This window comes from Vulpes lagopus, chromosome 7 (genome assembly GCF_018345385.1).
Source record: "Vulpes lagopus strain Blue_001 chromosome 7, ASM1834538v1, whole genome shotgun sequence".
NCBI classification, from domain to species: domain Eukaryota; kingdom Metazoa; phylum Chordata; class Mammalia; order Carnivora; family Canidae; genus Vulpes; species Vulpes lagopus.
Window position 1 is genome coordinate 19862873 of NC_054830.1, and position 27894 is coordinate 19890766.

General features: G+C 40.8%; 1 protein-coding gene across 11 annotated transcripts in view; it reads left to right on the plus strand.

Moving 5' to 3' along the window:
* Nucleotides 1-27894, plus strand: part of DOCK3 (dedicator of cytokinesis 3) — a 525841-nt gene that overhangs the window by 428973 nt on the left and 68974 nt on the right. For all 11 annotated transcript variants that reach the window (XM_041761983.1, XM_041761990.1, XM_041761984.1 and 8 more), the window contains 10 exons: nucleotides 5557-5681; nucleotides 7307-7469; nucleotides 8000-8106; nucleotides 8684-8855; nucleotides 9230-9327; nucleotides 11958-12041; nucleotides 13110-13210; nucleotides 16953-17034; nucleotides 21373-21543; nucleotides 24434-24626. In XM_041761983.1, the coding sequence (XP_041617917.1) occupies nucleotides 5557-5681; nucleotides 7307-7469; nucleotides 8000-8106; nucleotides 8684-8855; nucleotides 9230-9327; nucleotides 11958-12041; nucleotides 13110-13210; nucleotides 16953-17034; nucleotides 21373-21543; nucleotides 24434-24626 (1296 nt within the window). The remainder of the gene's footprint in view (nucleotides 1-5556; nucleotides 5682-7306; nucleotides 7470-7999; nucleotides 8107-8683; nucleotides 8856-9229; nucleotides 9328-11957; nucleotides 12042-13109; nucleotides 13211-16952; nucleotides 17035-21372; nucleotides 21544-24433; nucleotides 24627-27894) is intronic.

Below are 27894 nucleotides of genomic sequence, written 5' to 3' on the forward strand. Positions count from 1 at the left end.
AATGAGGTTTTGGCAATATGTAAGGGATAGTTTAGGAATGATCACATCTGGTCCCAGAGCAGGTTGAAAGATCATCACATCCTTGACCCAAGAAAGGAATAACAACATAATGATGTTGTACTATGCCCATTCCTATCTTCCTGGTAAAGCAAAGAACATCCGTGGCCTCATAACAGTACAAACCACTAGAAGTGTGACACTGAAGACATGGTTTAAAAGTAATAAACCCATCCCTCCTGGATATTCTGAAGAAGAGGTTTTTTTTTTTTTTTGGAGAGAGAAGGTCTCTTCCTTAAAATAAGAACTATAACAAAATAAAATATCAGTCGTATGTCTAAGTTGAATGGTTGTTAATGTCTCCATATTTCCATGATGCTGTCAGGAGACTTCACTCCTATTCTGCCAAGAGATAAAATTGGTGCCATCCTGAGCAGGCTGCTGTGTCTTCTAAGAGTAGGTTAGGTCTAGTTTCACATGGTCTTAAGGGAAAGAAAGCGCTATCCCTGATAACCCTATCTAGACGTAGACAAGGTATAAGTAATACAGTAATAAATACTAGTATCCTTGAACCCAAAGCCTCCTAAAATGTGGTGTGACTAATTTATACAGAAGGAGCATGAATATAATAATCCAAACAAGTCTGAATGCCCAAACCTGTGTGGGCTGTCCTGGATCATTTCTCCTGGGATAGAATTCCAGATAGGCTGTAACCGTGTGGCCCCAAAATTCCTAGTAAAGCTGGAGTGTCTGGCAGGAGATTCTCTTGCTAACAGATGCTCTGGTGCCTGAGCCAGACTTCAGAGGTTCTGAAATTGCTAGAATCTGCTCTCAGAAGAGAAGTGCAAACACATTGTGAGTTCAGTTTCTTCAGTGTCATACTAGGATGCTGGTCTTCAGAGGATCCCACCTGGCCACTGAGGCATGCGGTTCTCTATCACTGTTGGATGCAGCTCTGTCACAGTGCTCCCAGCCCCCTAAGGTTTTTGGTAGCTGAAAAACAGTTTCCTTTTAAGACCTCTCACTCCATAAAGACCCCAGAATGTTTCAGACCAATCCTTGGTTTAATAAAGTGGTCTTAGTTTCATTACCTTGCACCTGCCTAGCACCTGCTTGTGTAGACTTAGAAGAATCTGGATTTCTGATGTATAGTTGTAGTGTAGTGAAACTGTTCTTGACATGTAAACTCTCCCAAGCCAGGTATCAGGAAATTATAGTCTCTGGGCCAAATCCAGCCAGCAGCCTATTTTTGTACCACCTGCCAGCTAAGAATGTTTTTTCACATTTTAAAAGGGTTGTGAAAGCGACATGTAACAGAGACCTATGTGAACCACAGAACCTAAAATATGTACTACCTGTCTTCTTACAGAAAAAGTCTGCCGATCTCTGCCTACCCTTCTTAAGTCTCTAGTCTCCTGGCATGCAGCTGTACCATCAGCTGGCATTGGCTACTCTGGGAGACTGTGAAAAGGAAGAGACAATATATTCTGAGGCCCTCTGACTAGAACAACTTCATTCAATCATTTTTCCATTCAAGAAACTCTGTTGCATGTCAGCTGAGCACTAAGCACTCAGAGATACAAGGCGTTGCTGATGCCATTACAAAAACTCGGCTAACCTCAGGAAGCAGAGGTCATATAATAAAGGGAGGCAGAGCCACCCTCAATGATACCGACTCCCACACTGTACAGAGAAACCTCCCCTTCCCAGAACGCTTTCAGCATTTCTCTGTGCTGCCTAAGAGCTGCCTAGCCCCGCACACCCAGTCAGATCTCATAAGTATCTTCCCAGCAAACCCCATGGCATTAAACTATGGTCCCCTGGCTTTAAACCCTGGAGAGCATCAGAATCACCTGGTGATGTTGTTAGTTCGTTTAATGTACGTACACAAACTCCACCCAAGACCAACTGGAATCTCAAGGGGTAGATGCTAGAAATCTAGTTTTAATAAGCTCCCTAGGTGGTTAGAATACAGCCAGCCAACGAGTGGTCTGCAAACTAATCTCACAAATCACTGCTCAGGCTTTCTCTTTCCCATCCTCATTGTAATTTGCCTGTCCTCAAACCTCTCATAATATTTCCTTGCAATTGATGCTAAAGTTTACAGGCACCTCCTGGAGACAGTGCCTTAATCCAAATGCATGATTCCACTGGTAGGCTTTGTGAACATATAACATGTAACAGGGACAGCTGAAGATCAGGGAACCTAGGAGGCTATTGATAAGGCAGGGCTGGGTCATTAAATCTTGAGGGCTTTCACATTGATGCTTCTTAGGTTTTCTCCTAGTTCCAGGAGAATTAGTGGAGAGCTCTATTTAAATGATCCCCCAGAGAGCTTTTGACAAGAAGGCCCCAGCAACATTAACTATCGCAGTTCTTGAAATTGAGGCCATAATTTGCAAAATTGCAACCCATAAAGCAGGCTAATATCCATTCTGCTGAGAATAGCCCCAGTCTTAGGCAAGTCTGTTGTCCAAATAAAGAGCAGCAAAAAATCTGATGAAATCAAGCTGCTTCAGTCTCTAACTCAGAGGGTATGTTTACTTCTATTGGTAAATTTTCTCAGCAAGATACCACTAAAGGCATTCTAGAAAATTTAAAAAGAATGAAAACTGTAGGAATATCTAGCTCAGCTCTTTCCTATGAAATTGACATTTTGATTTAAAATGCCTTGGAGGAGCTGCCCAGCAACCATGGGCTCACCCTATAAAATCAACACAGACCAAATTCTGTCATCAGTCTCCAAGATAATACTTTCTTTTGCATGAGTATCACATATTGTTAGGAAACATTTAAATGTTTCATTTGAAGGACACATTTATTTATAGCTAACTTTTGTATAGAGTCACAGAAATTTAAAATGTTTGTACAAGCTAGAATACTATTGCCAAGAGCTAGTATCTGCTTTTACAAGTCATGTGTATTATCTTGAATAATTTCTAGAGAGTGCTGGTTGCCTGGGTGGCTCAGAGGTTTAGCACCTGCCTTTGGCCCAGGGTGTAATCCTGGAGTACTGGGATCGAGTCCCACATCAGGCTCCCTGCATGGGGCCTGCTGTGTCTCTGCCTTTCTCTCTCTCTCTCTCTCTCTCTCTCTGTGTGTCTCTCATGAATAAATAAATAAAATCTTCAGGATAAAAAAGAGTAGTAGTTAAACAAAGCACCTATTCTTTAGATTAGACATTAAAATTCTCCGAACTATTCATTTTATGCCAAAACAGCCTAGAATTTTAATAATTACTTAAATTCCATAGAAAGGCTAATGTGTAACTAAAAGACTTACATCAAAAGAAAGTTCTAAAATGTATGTTTCGGTTATTAAAAATTCAAGGTATATTTGAATTTATTATCTTATTATCTTATTATCTTATTTATCCCATTATAATAGCAATAACCTACAGTAACGTTCCCATTTAATTTTGATTTTTACTTTCAGTACTGGTTTTACTCAGCTTCTGCCCATATGGTAGCAAATTGATGGATTTGAATTTCCCTTCTGTTTTCCTTTCCTACCCTTCCTGCACACCTGAGTGCTGTTTTCATGATATGCTAGGAAGGCCCAAGCAGAGATGCCCAAAGGAGGCAGATAAAAGTGCAGACTCAGGAGAATTCAAAGTAGAGGCTCTCCTCACCCCAGGGGAGAAGTCTGTGTGAACTGCAAAAGAGAGACACCCTCTAGGGTGTCCTACCTATCCAGCAGTTAGTTGTATTTGTATGTGATTTCCAGAATGTATTTTCCTTTCCCTTCATGGTAGCCTCAGGGCTATTTGGGAAACATGATGTTTTTCACATATTAGAGAAAGTTCTCTGGACTGTCAGAGAATAATTAATTGCTTCTTATGGGCTGCTCTTCTCCACTAGAGCGGAAATATTTGAAGAGCTTCATTATGCAACCAAATAACTATGGCTGCATTCCTGGTATAGTAAGATGACCTGAAGAATAGAATGTCTGGTCATGAAGAACTCAAAACCCAGGTATATGCCAGTCCTAGTCTGTCATGTTTCATTCATAAGAGACATTGAGACACTTCCACAGAGAGGTGGTCTGTAGGGAAAAGGAGCCATCATCATGTACCAGAAAGACACTTGCTAACCAAAAACAATACCTGTATGCCATTGTGATTCCAAGTAATAAACATTTTTAGATATGCCAGGTTTGCTAAGAACTGAGGTAGAAAAAAATACTCTGAATTGACTTGCTTTGCAAGTTAATCATTCTATCACTTCTCAATTGAATTTTTCAGACTAACACATCTTCACTTTGGCCCTGTGTGTTTTCCTTTGCCATTTTTTCTTCGAAGATTTTTTCCCAGAGACTCTACTACATTTTTTTTTCTGAAATTCAAAAGCCCTTTAGAATATGTGAATAAAACTGGTCATGTTACAAATTTAGAAGCTTAGAGCAGGCAAATGAGCTCTTCTTATATCTGAACAGACAATCCCATTCCCCTAAAAAAGGCAGATTTGGTCACTTCTTAGGTCATTTCAGTTTGCAGTTTGAGCTTCTCCTGCCCAGTCTTTAGCAGCAGATGTTGGCAAAGTGGGCAGGAGTCAGACATAGCACAGGGTAGCAGGGAGAGCAACAACAGATTGTCACCCCAGTGCTTTAGCACCTGTGACTCTGGAGTCACCTGTTCCCAGAGCACTTGCAACACAAAGAAGAAAAAAAATGACAGCCCAGGGACCTGGGTCTGGCACTCCTCAGGGGACAGGATTTGGATCTAAGCCTCCAGAAGGAAAAACTAGTGTATCCTCTGTACATAACTAATGAATTATTAAACACTACATCTGAAACTAATGATGTACTCTGTGTTGGCTAATTGAATTTAAGTAAATTTTAAAAAAAGGAAGACTCAGAAGGGTTACGAGTCGAAAAAAGAAAACCCATAAAAGAAAAAGGCAACTACTTTTTAATTTATTTTGGAGGGAAAGGAGGAGAGATTAGTAGTTAAAGCATATAGACATGATAAAAATAAGTGTTATTCCTATATATTCTAAAGTCTTTCCCCTTTGGAAGGCTTAGATTTCAGCTATTCTCCTAGAGGGTTGAGAGACTGAGCAGTCATCTATGATAAAAGAAAAGATTCCCCACCCCACCTTTTCCCACCCTGGACAAGGTGTGGTGAACACCTTTAGAATCCAGACTTAGGGGATCCCTGGGTGGCGCAGTGGTTTGGCGCTTGCCTTTGGCCCAGGGCGTGATCCTGGAGACCCGGGATCGAATCCCACATCAGGCTCCCGGTGCATGGAGCCTGCTTCTCCCTCTGCCCTATGTCTCTGCCTCTCTCTCTCTCTCTCTGTGACTATCATAAATAAATAAAAAATTTAAAAAAAATTAAAAAAAAAAAAAGAATCCAGACTTAGAGCACACATGTCCAACTAACCAACCTGAGTACTGCTGCACTGATATGGGTAGACTGTCCACTCTTATTAACCAAGCTTGCAATGCCCTGAGCACCCACCTGAACCCTGGAGGACCCAAATGCTAGCCTGGTCCTCCATACACAAGGGGCAGTATGGCTTCTGTGGTTGTGAAGAAATGGCATTTCTTTCCCTGTAGGTGATATCCGCAACGACCTGTACCTAACCTTGGAGAAGGGAGATTTCGAGAGAGGGGGAAAGAGTGTACAAAAGAATATTGAAGTGACCATGTATGTGCTTTACGCAGATGGCGAAATACTGAAGGTAAGATTTGCCAGTCAGTTTGGAATGGAGGCTTATCCTGTAATAATTCTAGCAAGTCTATGGACTTTGTCCAGAGACCCATTCTCTTCATGCAGACTGCACTCACATCACTGCATATGCATTCTTCTCTGCCTTTTCTTTTCTTCAAGGAAACCCTACAGTATACTTTGATAATGACTTCCAGTGTCAGACAACCTGTTTAGAAACTCTTCCTTGTGTCTGACCTCAATCCTTCCTGCTCCAATTTAGACCTGTTCCCTCTAGTTCTGTCCTACATGTTACTTTTTGTGCCATTCTGTCTAGCATCAAGCTGCCTACTTTTGGTAACTGTTGTTAGGTCCCACTCTTTTTGTTCCTTAAGCTAATAAAGCTACATTTGCTCTTTGGTCAATTGTGGGACTTAAGCACTCACTTGCTGGTACCAAGTAATATGACAAGGAATAGCAGAGTCAGGCTCTAAAAGATTATTTCCAACCAATGCCAGTATAAAGTGCAAGTATATTTTCTGTCATTCTTCATTCAAAGTGAAGTCCTGGAATGTTGTTTTTCCATGGTTGGTATGTCATGGTGAAGTCCCTGACAAACAACAAGGCATCATTTGCATAGTACTTGATAGAAGGCAGATTACTCTTTTACAGATCTTACTCCTGTATGTTGACAATAGCCTTGTGAAGTAGGCAGAACAGGAATGATCATCCACATTTTGTGGAAGAAAAAAGGTAAAAGTAGTCAAAATCATCTCCCCAAACTAGAAAGAAATAGAGGAGAATGTTTAATTGGTGATAGAAACAATGATTTCTGTTTCATTTTAAAAACTCACCTCAAGGAAATAAATTTAAAAGAGGAGTGCCTGGCTGGCTCAGTTGGAAGAGCATGTGACTCATGATCTCAGGATCTTGGGTCAAGCCCCATGTTAGGTGTAGAGATTACTAAAAAAAAAAAAAAAAAAAAATTTAAAAAACCTACCTCAAGGCCTAAGGCATATCCTTTGTTTCATTGTTTGCATGGATAATGCCAAGGTCAGCAGAACTGTCAGCTACTCATAGATAGGGAGTGCCCCTGATAGTGTTGCCTGCAACTGCCTGTCTTCCAGGAATATGGGACTACATCTTCATGGCAATATTCGGAAACGGGGCCAAGTTAAATCTGGTCTGCCTTATCTATATCCAAGGACAGTCAGCCAAGGGCAACCTAAAATGCCAGTGCAACATTGGGGTAAGGAAGATTAGAAAACAAGGTCTTTTCACTTTATATATTAATTAATTTTCTGATCAGGTGAAGTGCATGTATGGCTGATTTCTCCTGTGGACTCCTTGCTTCCTTTCTTAATGAGGATGAAGAGCCTTTCTTAGTGGTTTAGGTACCTTCTTCAGCTTATTGAGTTGTGTGTGTGGTTACTTCCACCCCAAGGAAAAGAAGGAGCATTGTTGACTGCTGATTCTTTATGCCATCTACACAGTTGTTTCCAAAAGCATTTAATTTAAGTCAAATGAATTTTCTCATCTTGTAGATTTGGCCTGGTGGGAAAATAAGACCTGGACAAAGAAGAAAGTGTTCTAGTGCCACAGAGAAATCCAGAGTCTTCCTCTGGGAGGATGACACTTTATTTTGCTTCTCTCTTTCAGGATTGCATAAGCTTGGGTTCAGGAGAGCCAAATAGGAGTTCCTACCACTCCTTTGTCCTCTACCACAGTAATAGTCCTCGCTGGGGAGAAATTATCAAATTGCCCATCCCCATTGACCGGTTCCGGGGCTCCCACCTGCGCTTCGAGTTCAGACATTGTTCCAGTGAGTGAGACTTCTCTCCACATTCCTTGGAGGATATGAATGTTCTACTGTCTCAGAGCTCTTTCCTCAGAAAGAGAATTCAGAGGGTTCTTATTATTGGGACAAGAAAATGAGGAGTTCCCAATAAATGGATCCTCAGGGATGGGATGTCATCAGAGGCTGTTGTTGAGATGGTTATTCAAACCGTGGCGCCTGGTACTGGCTCTTCCTAGTGTCTGACACAGACACTGAATAATTACCAGTGTCATTCTCCTTTGGGTATTTCCTTTCTACATATCAAACTGCTTCTTAAAGAGCCTCTGGTTTATCAAGCCCAGCAGTCTAGTTTCTATTTGGGTCTAGGTAGCCTGTGTACCTTGGGATATAAATGGAAATTCAGTCCAGTACATCAGTCCTGCAGTCAGGTAGCTACCTAATTAATGAAAGCAAGGGAAGAAAAAGTAAAGAACATAGGTGATAAGCACCAGGGTAATTTCTGTTAAAAAGCAGAGTGAGGGGTAAAAACAACTAACACTTAGCTCTGGTTGCAGCAAAGGACAAAGGGGAAAAGAAACTCTTTGGCTTTGCATTCTCACCCCTGATGCGGGATGATGGCACCACTCTCTCAGATGACATCCATGAGCTCTATGTATACAAGGTATGGAGCCTGGCTGTCTTTTACCTCAACCCTCACACCCCTGAGACAACTCTCACACATAGTTCTCAGCTAGGTGGTTTTCAGTGGGCAGGACAAAGGATCCAGGGTGATGCCCTGGTGGATGACAGCAGGACAACTGTGGACAGGCTTTTGTTTTCCAGCCACAGTGGCCTTCCTTCCACAAGTAATGTCAGCAGTCCCTTTGTTTCCCACCTCCCACTTCACAAGTAATAGAAGTCTGTTACCAACTCCTCTGTGCCATTGTGGCCTTGGCTCAAACATTCAGAGACCTGCCATTTGAGATCGTGGTTCTGTCAGCTGTTGTAACACAGCTGCCACCCAAAGTTGCCTGCACACCAGGTGGAAGCCACCTGCCCCAACATGTTCTCTTTAAAAGGCATGTGAGCCATTCTGGGGAGTTTCCAAACAGAAAACACTCTTCTAAGAGGACCTGAGGCCCAAGATCTAGTCTCAGGAAGATGAGAGCAAACATCAACATCAAAAAATCTCCTGCAACCTGATTTTTAAACATGGCATGGTTCAGAAAACATTCTTTGTTCTCTACCTTTGCCTGTAGTGTGATGAGAATAGTACCTTTAACAACCATGCTCTGTACCTGGGCTTGCCCTGCTGCAAAGAGGACTACAATGGCTGCCCTAACATCCCCTCCAGCCTCATCTTCCAGCGCAGCACCAAAGAGTCTTTCTTCATTTCCACGCAGCTCTCCTCCACCAAACTCACCCAGAATGGTAGGTGATGGGATCTGCAGGGTACTGCCCTCCCTGTCCTCAGTGGCTGGTTTCATATTGCTGATGCATACTAAGGGAGACAGAAATTCATTGCTTTTTCATGCCACAATGAGGGCATTCTTTTCACCTGAAGTTGGAGGAACCACTTGGCAATAACAGCCTTTAAGATTTCCCGTGGTTTTAGCAGCTCTGGAGTATACCTCTAGACTCCATGGATGTGCCTTTGGCCTTAACGTCAGCACTAAAGAGATTTGTTTTAATGCTTGTGGCTATTGCTCTTCCTCTAGATTCCGCCTGTCCTTGGCAGGGAGAGACTGGGTTTTGCTTGCCCTTGGCATAGCCAGTGTTAACCATCTTTTGCACTTGCTTTTTAGTGGACCTCCTCGCTCTGCTGAAATGGAAGGCTTTTCCAGACCGGATCATGGACATCCTAGGGCGACTGCGGCATGTCAGTGGGGAAGAAATTGTTAAGGTATGGCTTTCTGAAATTCATACATGCTGCCTGAGCAAGAATCTGGGCAGGAGGTCTTTACTTCCCCTTGATTTCTACCAGTACCCCTCTAAGACCACTTCTTGAAATATAATCAGATGAGTAGAAATAAAGTTGTTTTTCCTTTTTGTTACTGTTGTTAGCTTCCCTTTTTAGAGGTATCACATTGGGCTCATACCTCTTAGAAACTATATTTAGGTTATAAATTCTATTTTCTGACTCATTTTACTTCCTAGAAAGCAAAACAATAATTAGAGGGTAGTGGTCAAACCATCCTCTCAGAAACACACCCAGTGCTTTGTGTTGTCTCCTCTCCCTTCCTTAGGTCTCTCTCATTTTCCTTATTTGTAACCCTTTTACCACAAACCTAGCCTGAAGTCTTTTCTGACTCTACTCATTTGATGATATAGGAGAACTCAAAATACTCTCCATTAACCTAGAGCTGCTGATTTTGCCCAGTCTCTCAGTCTATACCAGGGATCCTTCCCTACTCCCTGCCTCAACTGCTTTCTCTAGGTACCTTTGTGACATTTCCCATCTAATGACCTGAGCAGGCTGACAATACTACCAGTCCTCAGTTGTCTTCCATAGGGCTTCTCTGCATTGTACAAAGTGTTTGCCCACCTGGTTTTAGCACAAGAAAACCCCAAAGTACCTCCTGATGCTGTAAGCCCTGCACGTGGATTCTACACGATGGACTGAACTCTGCTGAGGAAAATGGATGTGCTTTTGATGATCAGCAAGAGCAGTGGAATGTAGGATAGAGACTAAATCTCAGGAAGGCACCTTGCCTATCAATGAGCATTCTTAATTCTGTCATTGTAATTACCAAATCAACACAGATATCCTGCCAATACTTTAATTTTACAACTCCATTGACTCAGTAACATACATGATGTCTCCCAATGAGAAACAGTTTTAAAGTCTGTATACCTCTGTGTATTTTTATAAAGTCTTGTGTGAATTTTGTTTTCGTCAATTAATCAGAGTATCATCGATTTTTAAAAACTTTTTTTTAAATTTATGATAGAGAGAGAGAGAGAGAGGCAGAGACAAAGAACTCTTAAACAAGCTAATACTAGTTTTGTTTTGTTTAGAGAGGGAGGGAGAGAGAGAATCTTAAGCAGGCTCCACACCCAGCATAGAGCCTGACATGGGCTCAGTCTTACAACCCTGAGATCATGACCCTGAGATCATGACCTGAGCTGAAATCAAGAGTTGGGTGTTTAGGGGCACCTGGGTGGGTCAGATGGTTGAGCGTCTGCCTTCAACTTAGGTCATGATCCTAGGGTCCTGGAATCAAGCCCCATGTCAGGCTCCCTGCTCAGTGGGGAGCCTGCTTCTATCTCTCCTTCTGCCTTTCCTTGCTCATGCTCTCTCTCTCTCTCTCTCTCTCTCTGTACTCTCTCTCTCAAATAAATAAAATCTTTAAAAAAAAAAGTTGAGCGCTTAATCAACTAAGCCACCCAGGTGCTCCTGCTAATACTAGTTTTTGAAACTAAAAATCAGTTTATCTTCAGGGCATTTTTTTCTTCTAAATATTAAAAATATTAATTAGTAAACAAAAATGTATTTAAAAACTCTGTAATCTTTTTAAGGCTGAGTTGTTTTATTCCTGATAAGAGAATATCCTATCAGCATATCTGGTTTTAGCATCAGTAATTGATTTCAAGCCACCAGAAGAGTATGAAAAGAATCTGCTAGAATTTAAAAAAATTTTTTTGGCTTTTTTTAGAATATTTCAAGCATACACAAAAGTAAAATAGTATAAAGAACCCTATGTGTACCTATCACCTAGATGATCAACAATCATCATCCTGTGGCCAGTCCTGCCCATCAGCACCCCCATCCACACCTCCACATTAGACATTGCTATAAAATGAACTGTAAACATAGTATCATTCAATTGCCTTTTGACTGACAGAATGTTAGATTTGACTTTTAAAGACTGCCAATATCCATGAGTATTCATCCTTTCCATGGATTTTGCATCTCAGAAATAAAAAGGCATATGTTAGAAATAAAACAAAACATAACAAAACCAAAATGGTGCTTCCAGATCTTTTACCCTTGTTGATAGCCCTCATCAGTAGCTTCCTCTCTTCTCCCAGAATACTGATTTCTAGACCAAAACATGGTTTCTGTACTTAAGGCCTACTTGCCACACCCTTGTTCAAGTGTCCTCTATCGAGTTAGGCTACAGTAGAGAGTAAGGAACTCCTGCACTCTCTGGGGTCCTGGGAAAGTGAGCTCTTTTTCTCAAAATCAATTTGGCATCAGAATCACTTACAATTGTCTTTGTTTCAAAATTATAATCTACATGGATGTCCTGTGTTTTTTAGGTAACTGCTCTTAGAAGTTTAGCACTTACCAAGGAGAAAGAGCCTCTGAAAATCTCTGTCAGAACCCTTGGGCTGTATGCAAACACCCTGAGTCCACCTAGTTATCCTTTAGCTAGGTAGACGTAGGATACTCATTTATTTTTAAACAGTGATTTGAGATCTTGGGAGATTTTTGAGTTTGTTTATTGGAAGATAAATTCATTGGTGTATGGAAGTTTGACTATGTGTACTAGGTCCTAACACTTGAGCCCCCTGATTTTTATGTTACAGTTTCTGCAAGACATCTTAGATACACTCTTTGTTATTTTGGATGATAATACAGAGAAATATGGCCTGTTGGTGTTTCAGTCTTTGGTAAGTTATCATCCTTCCTGACTTTCATTCTTATTAATTATTTCTGTCAAATGTTTTTAAAACTCCAAGGGAAACAATTTATAGAATGAGTCAACACAAGATACAGAAGTTTCTAGTTGAAAAGTGTCACCCAAGGAAGACCACCCAACCAACTTACCAGGCAGTTCCCTACAGTATCAGATTTGAAGAATTGAGCCTGGTCTGGTCCATGCCTCAACTTTGCAGTTCGGATACTCAGTCTCATCATTTTTGCAGAGCTGCCTAACCTCTGAAATAGAGACCTATAAAAACAGAATGCTCAGAGACTAATATAGGAAACCAGATGGCTTGTTCTTTCACCTACACAGGAGGATATAACCACCAAGAAAAGCAGAGACTCACCTGCTCTGGTCTGAGCATCACACTGTCTCCCTGTGTGCAGTTGTTTGGAAACTGGAGTCTCCAAAGGTTGCTTAGTGAGAATGGGCAGTGATTTGAATGTTCAGTGCATTTAGCTTAATATATCCAGTTCCATAGGAGTGTTGTCCATTCAAAGGGAACCACATACTCTAAGTCTACTTGATAGATGAGAAGAAGTGAGAGTTAAAATGACACTTGCATAGCTTGCCCCTTTGACTTTTCTTCTTCCTTGCTCTCCTGGCCTGCCAGCCCCATTTCTGAAGATCACAGCCTCTCATAGGCTGAGCTAGCTCAGAGGGAAAAAAAAAATTTTTCCCTCTCTTTTCTAAGTTTTTTGAGATACCTTAGTATTTATGCCACCTTACATAGGTACTGTTTTGCTTTTTCCTAATCTGTATTGCACCACCCAACATTATTGAGAAGAGAGAGACTTATAGTAACACTAGAACAGACAGATAAGCCCCAAGTCTGAATTCAGAGATTGGGGGCCATAGGAATAGAAGAGACAAGACAGAAATACAGACCCAGAATAGAAATCTTACATTCCCATGGGGAACACTAGAGAAAATACCAACAGTTTGTCATTCTTTAGAGAAACATGAGTTCTGTTTTCTGCTGGAGAGAAGTCCAAGGCCTTCAGTGAACCCTGGTACCCTTCATGTCCTCCAGGTATTCATCATCAACCTGCTCAGAGACATTAAGTATTTCCACTTCCGGCCTGTAATGGACACATACATCCAGAAGCACTTTGCTGGAGCCCTGGCATACAAGTAAGTTCATTTAGCATTAGGACTTGTGTTTGGATAGAAGGACAAGCTTAAAAAAAGCTCAGTGACAACCACCATTCATTCAGCTGAGCTTTTTTTAAATTAATTTTTTTCTAATTGTGGTAAAATATATATACTATAAAATATTCTATTTTTAAGTGTACATAGTGCATATAGAATATAAAATATCTATTTTAAAATATATAGCTTAGTGACATTGAGTATGTTCACATTGTTGTACAACAGCCATCTCCAGAACTTTTTTCATCTTCCAAACCTGAAACTCTGTACCAATTAAATATTAACTCTCCATCACCTCTCCCCCTGCCCCTGGGCAGCCACCATTATATTTTCTATCTTTGAATGTGCCTATTCTGGATACCTCATGTCAATTGAATAATACAATACTTACCTATTCGTATCTGGCTTATTTCACTTACCACAATGTCTTCAAGGTTCATTCATGTTGTAGCATGTGTCAGAATTTCCTTCCTTTTAAAGTCTGAATAATGTTCCATTGTGCATATATACCACATTTTGTTTATCCACTTATCCATCGATAAATAACTTGGGTTGCCGGGATCCCTGGGTGGCGCAGCGGTTTGGCGCCTGCCTTTGGCCCAGGGCGCGATCCTGGAGACCTGGGATCGAATCCCACGTCGGGCTCTTGGTGCATGGAGCCTGCTTCTCCCTCTGCCTGTGTCTCTGCCTCTCTCTCTCTCTCTCTCTGTGACTATCATAAATAAATAACTTGGGTTGCTCTTGCCTTTTAGTTGTGAATAATGCTGCTGTGAACATGGGTATACAAATATATCATCAAGACCCTGCTTTCATTTCTTTTGGACATATACCAGGAATGGGATCATGAGTTTATTAGTTAGATAGTTCTATTTTTTTAATTTTTTGAGGAACGACCATTACTAGTTTCCACAGTGGCCACATCATTTTTACATACCCACTAACAGTGTTCACGGGTTCCAGTTTATCCACATCCTCAAGCCCAGACTTGTTATTTTCTATTGGGTTTTTTGGGAAGAGTGGGGGTTTTATAGTAAACACCCTTAATTGGTGTGAAGTAGTATATCATTGTGATTTTAATTTGCATTTCTCTAATGATTAATGTTGCTTAGCATCTCTTCATGTATTTATTGTGTATCTTCTTTGGAGAAAAAATTTATTCAAGTCCTTTGCCCAGTTCTTAAGCAGGTTGATTTTTTATTGTTGAGTTGTAGGAATTCTTTATGTAATCTAAATATTAACCCCTTGTCAGGTACACAGTTTGTAAATATTTTCTCCCATTGCATTTCTTTCTCTTGGTTTTGTTGTATCTTTTGATGTACAAAACTTTTCAATTTTGACGTAGTCCAGTTTATCTATTTTTTCTTCTGTTTCCTGTGCTTTTGATGATATGCCCAAGAAATCATTGCTAAATCTAATGTCATAAAGCTTTTCTCCTATGTTTTTGTCTACAAATTTAATTTATAGTTTTAGATCTTACATTTAGGTCTTTGACCCACTTTGAGTTAATTTTTGTTTATTGTGTTACATAAGAATCCAGCTTCATTCTTTTGTACATAGATATCTAGTTTTCCTAATATAATTGTTGAAAAGACGATCCTTTCCCCATTGGATGGTCTTAGCACCCTTGTTGAAAATCATTTGACTGTCTCTGTGAGGAGTTATTTCTGGGCTATTTATTCTATTGATGTGTATGCCTGTCTTTATGCCAGTACCATGCTGTTTTGGTTACTGTAGCTCTATAGTAAGTTCTGAAATCAGGAAATATGAGTCCTCTAACTTTGTTCTTTTTCAAGATTGTTTTGGCTATTTTGGGACCCTTGAGATTCCATATGAACTTCAGAATGAATTTTTTTATTTCTGCAAAAATTGCTATTGGGACTTTGATACAGATTGTGTTGCATCTGTAGATCATTATGGGTCGTGTTGACATATTAATAGTATTTAGTCTTTCAATCAATGAACATGAATGTCTTTCCATTTATTAATATCTTCTTTAATTTCTCTCAACAACATTTTATAGTTTTCAAAGTACAATTCTACAAGTCTTTCACCTCTTTGGTTAAGTTGACCCTAAGTAGTTTATTCTTTTTGATGCTACTATAAATGGATTTTTTCCCCATAATTTCCTTTTTCCTTTTTTGAAGTGCTCATTGTAAGTGTATAGAAATGCAAAGGACTTTTGTATATTAATTTTATATCCTGTAATTTTGCTGAATTCATTTATTAGTTCTAAAAGGTTTTTTGTTGGGATCCCTGGGTGGCGCAGTGGTTTGGCGCCTGCCTTTGGCCCAGGGCGCGATCCTGGAGACCCGGGATCGAATCCCACGTCTGGCTCCCAGTGCATGGAGCCTGCTTCTCCCTCTGCCTGTGTCTCTGCCTCTCTCTCTCTCTCTCTCTCTGTGACTATCATAAATAAATAAAAATTTTTAAAAAAAATTATAAAAAAATAAATAAATAAATAAAAGGTTTTTTGTGGAATCTTCAGTTTTTTTCTATATATAACACCAAGTCAGCTGCAAAGATAACTTTGTTTCTCCCTTTCCAGTTTTCTTCTTCCAGTACTATGTTGAGTAGAAATGGCAAACGCAGGCATCCTTGCCTAATTCCTAATCTTAGAGAAACAACTTTCTTTCACTGTTGAGTAGGGTATTAGCTATGTATGGTCTTTGAGCTGACATTTTAAACCATAGTTTACTACATACTTGTCATACTTTTCCTTCTAGGAAATGATGGCAAAGCTACTAAAAGTAAGTCTTGCCTTTTTCATGAGAAACGTGAATAGGTAAATATAGCACCCACAAATAAATGTCAAAGAAATAAAAAGTTGATAAAAGATATAAATAGTTAACATGGGAAACAGGTTATTTAAAACCATTGAAGCAATTTTTAAAAAAGCCATCACTTTCTTCTGTGGAATTACCACAAGTTTTGTAAATATAAGTAAAACCCAAGGTAACAAGACTGTGGAGTTACTGGTACTCTGGTGCTTTGATGTCACTCTGTAGGGCAGACACTATGCTGTGCTTTAAGCATCATCATCTCATTAGTATTCACAATAACTTTGAAGTGTACTATTGATTTCTCTGTATTTTAAATAAAGAAAATGGCACAAAGAGATCAAATAACTTGCCCAAGGATACAGAGCTAGAAATTGATAGGCCACAGATGTGAACCCTGCTGTCTGACCAAGGTCTGTATTTGACTTCTGTGCTCTATTGCCACATAAAGGAGCAGGCCTTCTGATCTTGTCATCTCCTTTCACTCAGGTTACTTGGGCCTAAGGAAATAAAATATATAGGATAAAGGTGAAGCAAGGAGGAGCATACAGGACTGTATACCTTTATCTGTGTCTACTATTTACTAGTAATTGTTGTATGTTCTGGAGACATAGCAATTTTAGACAAAATAAAAATACATGTAAAATCCGGGATTTGGGGTAACTTTCTTATAATCAAAGAATAAATGTGTGTCAGGGAGAGTGAGAAAGAATGATTATAATTGCTAATTAAAATGTAGCACCTCTGTGGAGGAAGTATGCTGTCTGAGTGAGATATGTTGTCTGGTCTCAGATGATCTGGAGATTCCACAGCCTAATGGATCCATCATTACATTCTGGCTCATCAGCAGGATATTATTCCTGTGTGGCTAATTCTGGGCTGCAAAAATTTCAAGCTGCATTGCTTTTGAATTAAAGTGGGGTTTCTGGAACTGTTCTCTTTCCCAGGGAGCTCATCCGCTGTTTGAAGTGGTACATGGACTGCTCAGCAGAACTGATTCGACAGGACCATATTCAGGAAGCCATGCGGGTAATGTACTAAGCTCACTGTACATAAAGGGACCACCCCTGCAGTTGTTTGTCAGTAATCTCAATGGTTTATAGTGTGCAGGACAAGCAGACATCCTAGTACACTAGTGTGCTTTCAGGAATGCTGTTGACCACATAAATCCCCTTTCCTCACCTTGGTTTTGCTTCAGAAGATCTTTATTCTGGATAATATTATTATCCTTAAGGCAGGCAGGATGGATGATGTGCATGTAGCTCCTGGCCATCCTGCCTACCTAGTTTTTGCCAACAGCATCCGTCTCTGCTTCTGCTGGCCAAAGCATCATATCTCCTTCTAAATGTTGATGGCAACATTGATTAGAACTGATCTTCCAACAATTTCCCTTGTTCAGTGGTAACTAAACATTGTAGAACTGTTTTAAATAAAAAGACCTAAGTGTGGATGCACTATCTATGGATGTGTTGAGAAGAAGATAATCTTAAAACCTTGACCTTTGGAGGAACCCAGGGTAACCCCTGGCAGTGCCTCTCTATGGACAGGTTCCATGATAAGGCAGCCCTTTGCATTTCTGGGCAGCTCCAGTTTTCAGGGTACTGAAATCCTCATTGCAAGTTAACTTTCCGGTAACTTCTTTTTATGGTACTGCTTCTACTGTAATGAACCACCTATGAGACTGTTGATCCCTCTTTTGCTCAACAGTTCTCCAGATAGCTATTTAAAGAAAGCCGCCATATCCTCTGGGAACTCACAGCGAGTCTGTGCTTTCTCCCTTTTGGCCCCTACGTTTTCTTGTTCTTGAGTTACTTTTTTTTTCATTTGCTTTTTAACTATGTCTTCCCCACCCTTTCCAGTTAGCAATAAAAGAAGGGCAACAAAGTTCTTTTTTTTCTCTGTCCTCTTTTAATTTTACATCATCTGCTCTAAGTACTACTGGGCCTGTGATTTTGCTGTTCTTATCCACATGGTAACAGGTGAGACAGGTGTTTCCCCAAGCATCATCAGACTGAAGAGGCAGAGTCATAGGTCTGTGTTCCCTTGCCTCTTCTCTGTACATTCTGTAAAACTCTAAGGCCACAAGTATTATTTCTGTGCTCCTTCAAATAATACATATCTGCAAAGCAGTCAGCATCTATCGTGGGTGTTAGGATGCAAAGAGGAGTAAGACAAGCCTTTCCCCTTGAAGAAAACATTCTCAGTGAAGCATGCATGAAGCACAGATGTAGAGCAGTGTTCTGAATTTGATGTGGGGGCAGGGCCTGAGTTCTGTTCTTCTCTTAACCCAGTACCTGTCAGATGCCTCATAGATATTTGAGGAGATAAAAATTGAGTTAAATGCAAGATATTCTATGTGAGTCTCAAAATTAATTGCTCAGGATACTGAAGCAAACACAAAAGTTGTTCTCCTAAGAATCATTCATTCAGTCATCCAGTCACTCAGTGTTGCTTGATACCTGCTATGTGTCAAAACACTGTAGTAGTCGCTGGGGATTCAGCAGGGGCCCAAGCAGAAAAGGCTAGGCCTTCATAGCACTTCAAGTGGAGGAGAGACAGACATGTAACACAGATAAATACACAAAGTCCGTGAAAAAAAACTTGATGAATACTATGAAGGGAATAAACAGGATCATAGGATAGACTAGCTAGAGAGGAAGGTTTACTTCAGACAGATTTTAGGGAAAGCTTCTCTGAGGAGGTAACCTCTGGGCTTAAATCAATGTTCAGAGTAGGAGGATGAGCATTCCAAACAGGAAACAGCATGTTTAAAACCCTCTTTAGGGGGTGCCTGGGTGGCTTAGTTGGTTAAGCTTCCTACTCTTGATTTCAGCTCAAGTCATGATCTATATCAGGCTCTGCACTGGGCATGGAGACTGCTTAAGTTTCTCTCTCTGCTCTCAAAACAAAGCAAAAAACAAAAACGAAAACAAAACCCTGGGAAGCTTGAGTTTTCAAGCAACCAAAAAGTGGCTGATAATGACCAAAGCAAGGGATTTCAAATGATAAATTTGATGTGAGAGGTAACAGAAGGGAAAAACTGAGGCTGGTTCCAAGGAGTCTAGCTAGATCAGCTAGGTTGATCTCAGGGTTACCTCAGGAGATGTACTTCAGGATATCAGGTTTGGGTGAAGAGAAAGAGGAGTTCCCTTTGGGGGAGCACTTTTTTGAGGTACTTTCATATTTATTCTCATCATTTCAGGCTTGTTTGGCATCTCATAGTAATCTATACCATATTAAGGTTTTATCAGGTCATTTCCCCTTCATCAAATTTTTTTTTTTAATTTCATTTATTTATTCATGAGAGATGCAGAAAGAGAGAGAGAGAGAGGCAGAGACATAAGCAGAGGGAGAAGCAGGCTCCACACAGGGAGCCCCATGTGGGACTCGATCCCCCCATGTAGGACTCGATCCCAGGCCTCCAGGACCATTCCTTGGGCCAAAGGCAGGCGCCTAAACCTCTGAGCCACCCAGGGATCCCCCCCTTCATCAAATTTTAGTTGATAAATCCTCTTGACTAAATCAGTAAGTCCATATCCAATCCTCTTTTCATCCTTCATGGTGAGGATGCCATCCTTCATGGTCTGGCAACTCTCCTTTCGGTGTGATAAAGTGTGGACCAGGAAACCTGTTCTTCATTACTCTTGATTCAATACATGTTGCCACCCATACCCCATGTCTTCCTTTCACTTTCAAAGTCATGACCTTTCTAAGAAAGTTTGACCACTAAGGAAAGTGAAAATAAAGAGTCCTTTATTTTCTTACTCAGTTGTTTGTTCCCTTGTGAATGGCCTGTAGGAGATATCTTTGGTGGGTTTGAGGATGGTATTTGGCAACGTTCTAAAAAGATAGCACACTTTTCACTGCTGAGCTGCATCAGGTCCTCCAGGCATCAGGAAAGAGCGGGCACAGTGGATCTTCTTGTGATAGAGGGTTATAATAATTCTTAGGATCGCTTTTCCCTTCAGGTTGATTAACTTAAGTAGAATTTGACAGAGCAACCTCTTCACCCACAGTTTAAGTGTCCATTGTCTCCACACAGGGTTAGGAGCACCCTAGAACTTTACATAAATCTCATAGGCTCCACCACTTATGCTCAGGAAGTGCAAGAAATTCTGCTGTTTAGTTCTTTTACTGTGAAACTAGTGGATGTTTCAAGCCATTCAATACTTTTCTTGTGTTAGCTGTTTCAAACTGAAAGAAGAAAAAATGGTCATTTTTCTTTTTAAAATTAGAGTATGTAGCACAGATTTTCCTGGTTGTTTCCAGACCACCATTAAAAGGCTACAGAAACAGAGGCTGTAGCATTTATGCTGATAAGGCCACACACTGTAACTTTTTTCTACTGGTACAAGGTTTGGAAGATGCATTTTTCTGACCTAGCCATTCTGCAATGCCAACTGAATTCTATCTGGGCCACAAAACAAAGTGTGGGTTTTTTTGTTTTGTTTTATTTTGTTTTTTGTTTTTGTTTGTTTGTTTGTTTGTTTGTTTGTTTTGCCAAACCTTATACATGCATAGGTCATGAAAGGTAGCTTAAGAATTATTTCCTACTATATATTTTAAGTAGCTGAACTCTATTTGTTTCATTCTTGGATAAGTTTCTCTAGTGTCTCTGCCTTTCCAGTATCTGGAAAATCTGTGGCATTTCTTTGATGAGAATGCATGGTCTTAGATTTTCAATCTGTTCTTTTAAAAGATAATTACTGTGCTCATAAGCATGGGCCAAGCTGCAGGGACTCCTCAGAGTGAGATTCTGCTCCTAAAACATGTTATGAGAGCTTCATCTTCTGCAGTGGTCAAAAATTGGGTATGGAATGTGTCCTGGTTTGGAAGAGGATAGAGAGTGAATGTGTCAGTTCTGCCTGGGGCTGTGCAACCTGGGGTAAGTTTTCTCTAGACTTGATCCCCAGTGAGAAGGCTGGCACTGTATCAGGCCCTAGCTATATCTCAAAGGTGCAGAAGTCTCCTTAATTCCTTCTTGGAACAAATTCAAGAGAAGTTAAATCACTGCTTTTGAAGCCTCCTATTTCCAAACCTGAAAAAAAATGCAAAGAAACTTAATTTTCTTTTGATCCTGTATGTTCTTGAGTTCAACTGCTCCCATAACAGTCTGTGGTTCCTCATTTTAAGAACCACAAAAAGAGTTGTGAAACAATTTGGTGATTCTTTCAGTAAGAAGTCAGCTTCTGTTCAGTGCCCATTTGGGCTTTTGAGGAAAACATTAAAAAAAAAAAAAAAAAGTGCTTGTCTCCACAGTTGAAATTGTCCATCACCTGATTTTGGTGTAGAATTTACTGTTACTTTGCCCTTGATGCCCTACTGTGTTAGTTCTGGCCATCTGTAACACCTCTCTATCCCCTCCAGGCCCTGGAGTACCTTTTCAAGTTTATTGTGCAGTCAAGGATCCTGTATTCCCGAGCCACCTGTGGGATGGAGGAAGAGCAGTTCCGGTCCAGCATCCAAGAACTTTTCCAGTCCATCCGCTTTGTGCTCAGTCTGGACAGCAGAAACTCGGAAACACTTCTTTTCACTCAGGTCTTTGAGCTGCAGGGATGTTTTGCTGCTGAGTTCTTGTCTGCCTTCCCTGTTTGTTTCTTTGTCCTCTGGCTTCTAGAGTTGCAGAAGCCCTGCCAGACTCCTGGGGTTTGGGCGAGAGGTGATTTGCAAGGAAATACCTAATAGAACAAAACGCTACTTTTACTTCAAAGCCAGTTCTGCCCCAGCTGCCAAATATGAAACAGCCCAGTGGCTTTATGGTAGAGAAGAAGCACAACTTATTCTCAGAAGCCCTCTTTGCACCACATTTATTTAGTTACCATAATATTTGTCATTTATGAACATCTTATTTAGAGGGAATGGTCAGAATGTATAGAGAATTTTGTTTCCTAGTCACTCTATTAATTTAAAGAAACTTAAAAAAATAAACTTTGGATTAGTACTTATCCATTCCAGAAGTTAAGAGTAAAATAGGCAGACATAACTAGAAAACTTCAGTTAAGAATTAAGATTAAATTTTATTAGAAATATCAGTGTGGGAAGAAAATTTGCTTCCTTATATTACAAATCTCCAGTCAGCTAAATTGTTATCTTTTCCAGGGAGCCTCACCCTAGAAAGGATCAAGGATACTGTTTATTACATACCCTATCACAAGGGGGTTATTTTTCTCTTATAAATAAATGTCAGAATTTTATCTAATAGATGCATTTCTTTGATTTTTTTTGAAGCCAATTATTACTCAAAACCTATCAGCAATGATCACTCTCCCGTCCATTCATTCAGTTGCTACCAGGACTGTCATGAGTGCAAATGTATGTTTAAATGCCTCCTTTAAGATTAGAATAGTCTGCTTTTTGTTTTCCACTTGACCATAGGTTGCCCCTGATGCCAATTGCCTTTAAGCCCCTTGGACCAAAGAACATGTGAGCAACTGCAAACTAGACTTTCTAAAAGAGTGGGAATTCCCTGAGGTTTCTAGTGTCTCTATAAGAAAAGGTCATTCCATGGCCTCCCTTGTGAAACACCCCACACAATGCATCCTCCTCCTCCTATCTGTCCTCCTGCCCATCTGTTCAAACCAAGAAGGGCCCAGGACACCTACTTTTCCCCTCAGCATACAGAGATATGAGGTGCTCAGAGATAGCTAGCAGAGCAAGGCAGATATGCTTTCTCAGAACTTAGCAATGCCTTGTACTCAGTGGCATGTTCCTATCACATCAGGAGAGTTCAGATCTAGTCTCAGCTTAGACCTGCTTCTTTGGTGTCAGGCTCATGTTTCATGAGTTTCAGAATTCTCAGCAAGTCTGTGTTTCAGTCAGATTATATGTCTTTTCTTTGACTACTAGGAGATGTTAGGATGCCAATGTCCTTCTGTCCCAGTGCATAAGTATAGGAAAGCTCACCATTTAAGAAAACATTTACGGTTTGTTGTGGATTATGAAAGGCCTGTTTTTCCCACTTTGTCTTTTGTATCTAACTGCTTATGATAATAGGTTTTTGTGCTTGTTCTAATTGCTGCAAAAAAATTCTCTTTGATATCCCAAGGAGTTATAAATCTGTAGATATAATTCATCTAAGTTCTGTCCTTAGGTCTGGCCTGAATATAGACTGCAGTATGATAACCAGCCTGTTTCCCCATGGCATAAATTTTCACTTACTGTAAGCAAGTATCTATTGCCTGCTGAAGCAGTTAAGGAAAGCAGCCCCACCCCACTCCCCATCACTGCCTGCCACGTGAGAGGAATGCACCCTCACCTTCTGATCTCACAGTGACACTCCATTCCCCTTTGTGGATTCTGGGTTAATTGTGTAAGAGGACTGAGAAGTAGGAAAGCCTCTTTCGTGTTGCTTCCTCATAGAAGAAGGAGAACCAGTATTTATCAAAGACCAATGAGGTGCTGGGCACTCTGCTGGAAACTAACTTAATGCACTTAATTTTTTTTCATGCCAGTACCAGGAGATAAGTGATAGCATCATTCTCATTTTATAGATGAGAAAACAGAAATAGGCAGTAACTCCCCCAAGATTATGTGACAGATATGTAGTAAAGCTGAGATTTGAACTCATGTCTGTCTAATTCCAATACCCGTTTTCTTTTTCCTATACTACACTGCCTCTGAAAGGCTCTGGAACTATTATCAGATTGTCCTGAAGAGGCCACTTCATGGGTCTACCAGAGCTGAGATCCATGAAGAGAAATCTCCAAATACAAACACTCCTGTCTGGGCCACCTAGGTTGCCAGACTGTATGCCAGCATCACCCCCAGTCTTCAAGAGTTCACAGCTGACTAAATCCACACGTTCTCCAACCTTGTGGATTTATACTTGCCACTGCCAAGCATCACATGAAGGACATGATTTACAAAGTCGTCAGATTTTATGTATTCAAGTCAATGTCCCTATCCTGGGAAAATGGTTCAGTTTTCAGAGCTAGATTGCTGGCTACAGGGCTGTGAGCAGAGCTCAGCTCATGCTGCTTGGTGGTGCTCAGCTCTCTCCACCGTATTTTCTTTGAGCAATTCCCGGCTTGAATTTGAGACCAAAATTAGAAAGTTGAGAGTTTGACCATAGAGACAGACAAAAAATTTAAATCCATTTTGTGAGCAAAACAGCTATGGCTATTAAACCATATTGAGCTGATTTCTTTTTATATTCCCTTCTCCTGCCAGCAAATGTATTGGCAAGTTATGAAAGCTTCAAGTGGCCTGGGCCCCAGCAAATTTTCTTGTTTTAGTTTCCTTTCTGCACCTGTGTTCCATGCCCCAAGAGTGCTGTAGAGGATGTGTGGAGTTAAAGGCCCTGGAGGAGCCTCCATGAGGCAGGGGTGCTGCAATGCATTTTCAGCCTCTCACCCCTGGGTATGATTGTCTGATCACATGAGTTAGACACCTTACTCTGTACTAACCACAGCCTCACTTGCTTCTGCAGGCAGCACTCCTTAATTCCTTCCCAACCATCTTTGATGAGCTGCTGCAGATGTTCACTGTGCAGGAGGTGGCAGAGTTTGTCAGAGGGACTCTAGGGAGCATGCCCAGCACTGTGCACATTGGACAGTCAATGGATGTGGTAAAGCTACAGTCCATCGCCAGAACTGTGGATAGCCGCCTGTTTTCTTTCTCAGGTAAATCACGTTGGAATGAGAGTCAGAATCACCTTTCCTCCTTTCCAGGGTGTTATCAAGTTGTAACCAAAGGATTGGTTTTATCAGCCATCATGCAAGAAGCCTGTGGCCCTAAAAATGCAGAGTATTTGAGGAACTATGTTAGATAATGCAGCCAAGATGTAGGCCTACTGCCTCACTCATGATTTATCCCCAGGAACCCACAGCCTGGGCCATGCCCATGGGATGGCCTGCAGAGCAATTTCCAGGCTCACAAGTCTACAGCTGCCAAGGGTAGGGCCTGCCACACCTCTAGCAGGTTGGGAAAGCAGAAGGAAAGGAGGGGGAACAAGAGTGAAGGGTATAGCCCAAAGGGTTAAGAGTAAGTTAAGGATAGAGGACGTATCAGATATTAAACTGATAAGAACAGGTACTACACATGGCCAACATGCACATGAGAAAATGCTCCGCATCACTGGCCATCAGGGAAATACAAATCAAAACCACAATGAGATACCACCTCACACCAGTGAGAATGGGGAAAATTAACAAGGCAGGAAACCACAAGTGTTGGAGAGTATGTGGAGAAAAGGGAACCCTCTTACACTGTGGGTGGGAATGTGAACTGGTGCAGCCACTCTGGAAAACTGTATGGAGGTTCCTCAAAGAGTTAAAAATAAACCTGCCCTATGACCCAGCAATTGCACTGTTGGGGATTTACCCCAAAGATACAGATGCAGTGAAACGCCGGGACACCTGCACTCCGATGTTTCTAGCAGCAATGTCCACAATAGCCAAACTGTGGAAGGAGCCTCGGTGTCCATCGAAAGATGAATGGATAAAGATGATGTGGTTTATGTATACAATGGAGTATTACTCAGCCATTAGAAATGACAAATACCCACCATTTGCTTCAACGTGGATGGAACTGGAGGGTATTGTGCTGAGTGAAGTAAGTCGGTCGGAGAAGGACGAGCATTGTATGGTCTCATTCATTAGGGGAATGTAAATGATAGTGAGGGGAATATAAGGGAAGGGAGAAGAAATGTGTGGGAAATGTCAGAGAGGGAGACGGAACGTGGAGACTTCTAACTCTGGGAGACGAACTAGGGGTGGTAGAAGGGGAGGAGGGCGGGGGGTGGGGGTGAAGGGGTGACGGGCACTGGGGGTTATTCTGTGTGTTGGTAGATTGAGCACCAATAAAAAATAAATTAAACAAAAAAAGAAATGACAAATACCTACCATTTGCTTCAACGTGGATGGAACTGGAGGGTATTGTGCTGAGTGAAGTAAGTCAATTGGAGAAGGACAAACAGTATATGTCCTCATTCATTTGGGGAATATAAATAATAGTGAAAGGGAATATAAGGGAAGGGAGAAGAAATGTGTGGGAAATATCAGAAAGAGAGACAGAACATAAAGACTCCTAACTCTGGGAAACGAACTAGGGGTTTTGGAAGGGGAGGAGGGTGGGGGGTGGGGGTGAATGGGTGACGGGCACTGAGGGGGGCACTTGACGGGATGAGCACTGGGTGTTATTCTGTATGTTGGCAAATTGAACACCAATAAGAATAAATTTATTATTAAAAAAAAAAGAGTAAGTTAAGAAAATTAGAGAGACCCTGAAAGGGAGCCCTGATAACCCACTGTGTTTACTTTGTTCCTTTTCTCAGATAGATTCCTTTCCAGTCTTTGAAAGTACCTCTAAGGATTAGATAAAGAAATAAACATAAATAAAAATTTAAAAAAACAAAAAAACAAAAAAAAAAACGGGGATCCCTGGGTGGCGCAGCGGTTTGGCGCCTGCCTTTGGCTCAGGGTGCGATCCTGGAGACCCGGGATCGAATCCCACATCGGGCTCCCGGTGCATGGAGCCTGCTTCTCCCTCTGCCTGTGTCTCTGCCTCTCTCTCTCTCTGTGACTATCATAAATAAATAAAAATTAAAAAAAAAAAAAGAAATAAACAGTAAGCCCTCCACACCCCAAGAGCTCACAGCAGCCTAACAAATAATAAACAGCCCAGACTCCTTCAGAAAGAACCTCTGGATTCATACCTGAAACTACATTTAGCATTATCAGCCTGGCAGTAGTACCAAGTGCTCAATGGCCAAATGTTAATTAAGATCAATATGAGCCTTAGCCTTTAAATGGAATATCACAGTCATAGGATAAACTTCTGTGTTACAAAAATAAATCTCAAACAGTAACAAAACAGTTGTTATTAGAATTTATTTTTTAATATTTCATGAGAGACACACAGAGAGAGAGGCAAGCTCCACTCAGGGAGCCCGATGCGGGACTCCATCCTGGGACTCCAGGATCATGCCCTGGGCCGAAGGCAGGCGCTCAACCGCTGAGCCACCCAGGTGTCTCTAGAATTTTTACCTTTAGAATTTTTGGTAGTAAAAATCTTTGACTTTTAAAATATAAGAAAAATAATTTCTCAACCAAATGCTACACAATTGCAATACTAAATAAATGTTCCCTTTAACTTAATTCTGCTAGTGTATTATTCATGGCAAAGCTGACACTAAGAAAGTTAGCTTTTCTCTACCAGTAACTATTTATAGTAAACACTTCTCCCTTCACCACTTCATGGGCTGGAGATTTTTAGCACTGGTTTGGATGCATTGACACGGAGGCCACTGCATACGTTCAAGCTTTGTGCACTGCTTAAAGAAGATGCTTTCAAATACATGGGAAGGGGGACAGCAAAGTGCCCTCACTGACATCCTTTATTTCTAACATTTTTTGCACGTACTTACTCCTTCCCATAATCACTTAACAACAACCGTTCTAAACTTTATGTGACAGTGGAACTTTGTAGTTGGATTTTGAGATGACAGGCCACCACCAGATTTTCATTTGCATCTCTGTTTCATTGAATGTTTGAGTTGCAGCATCTCCCTTGAAGCGAGATTTTTACCAGTGGTGTCTTTTAGGCAACACTTAAAAGTCTTCTCAGAGCACATCAGTTTGGTCTCTTCTTCAGCAGGTTCTGGCAAGAAACTACTGTTTTCTCCGCAGGTACTTATTGGTTGTTATAAATTCTTCTCTGTTGGTATTTTGGTCTGCAGAATGTATTATGAATTCCTCTTTTGTCCAACCATCATTTTAAACATAAAATAGCTGTCATTCATTTTATTTGAATATATTCTAAGTATTTGACAAGACAGCCCCAAATCTCTTGTAAGTCATGTAATTGGTCTCTGGCTGAAAAAAAAATTCTTTCTGAATTTTGTCTGGAACACTTAATTATGGTCAGACGTGAACAATAAATCCAAAATGG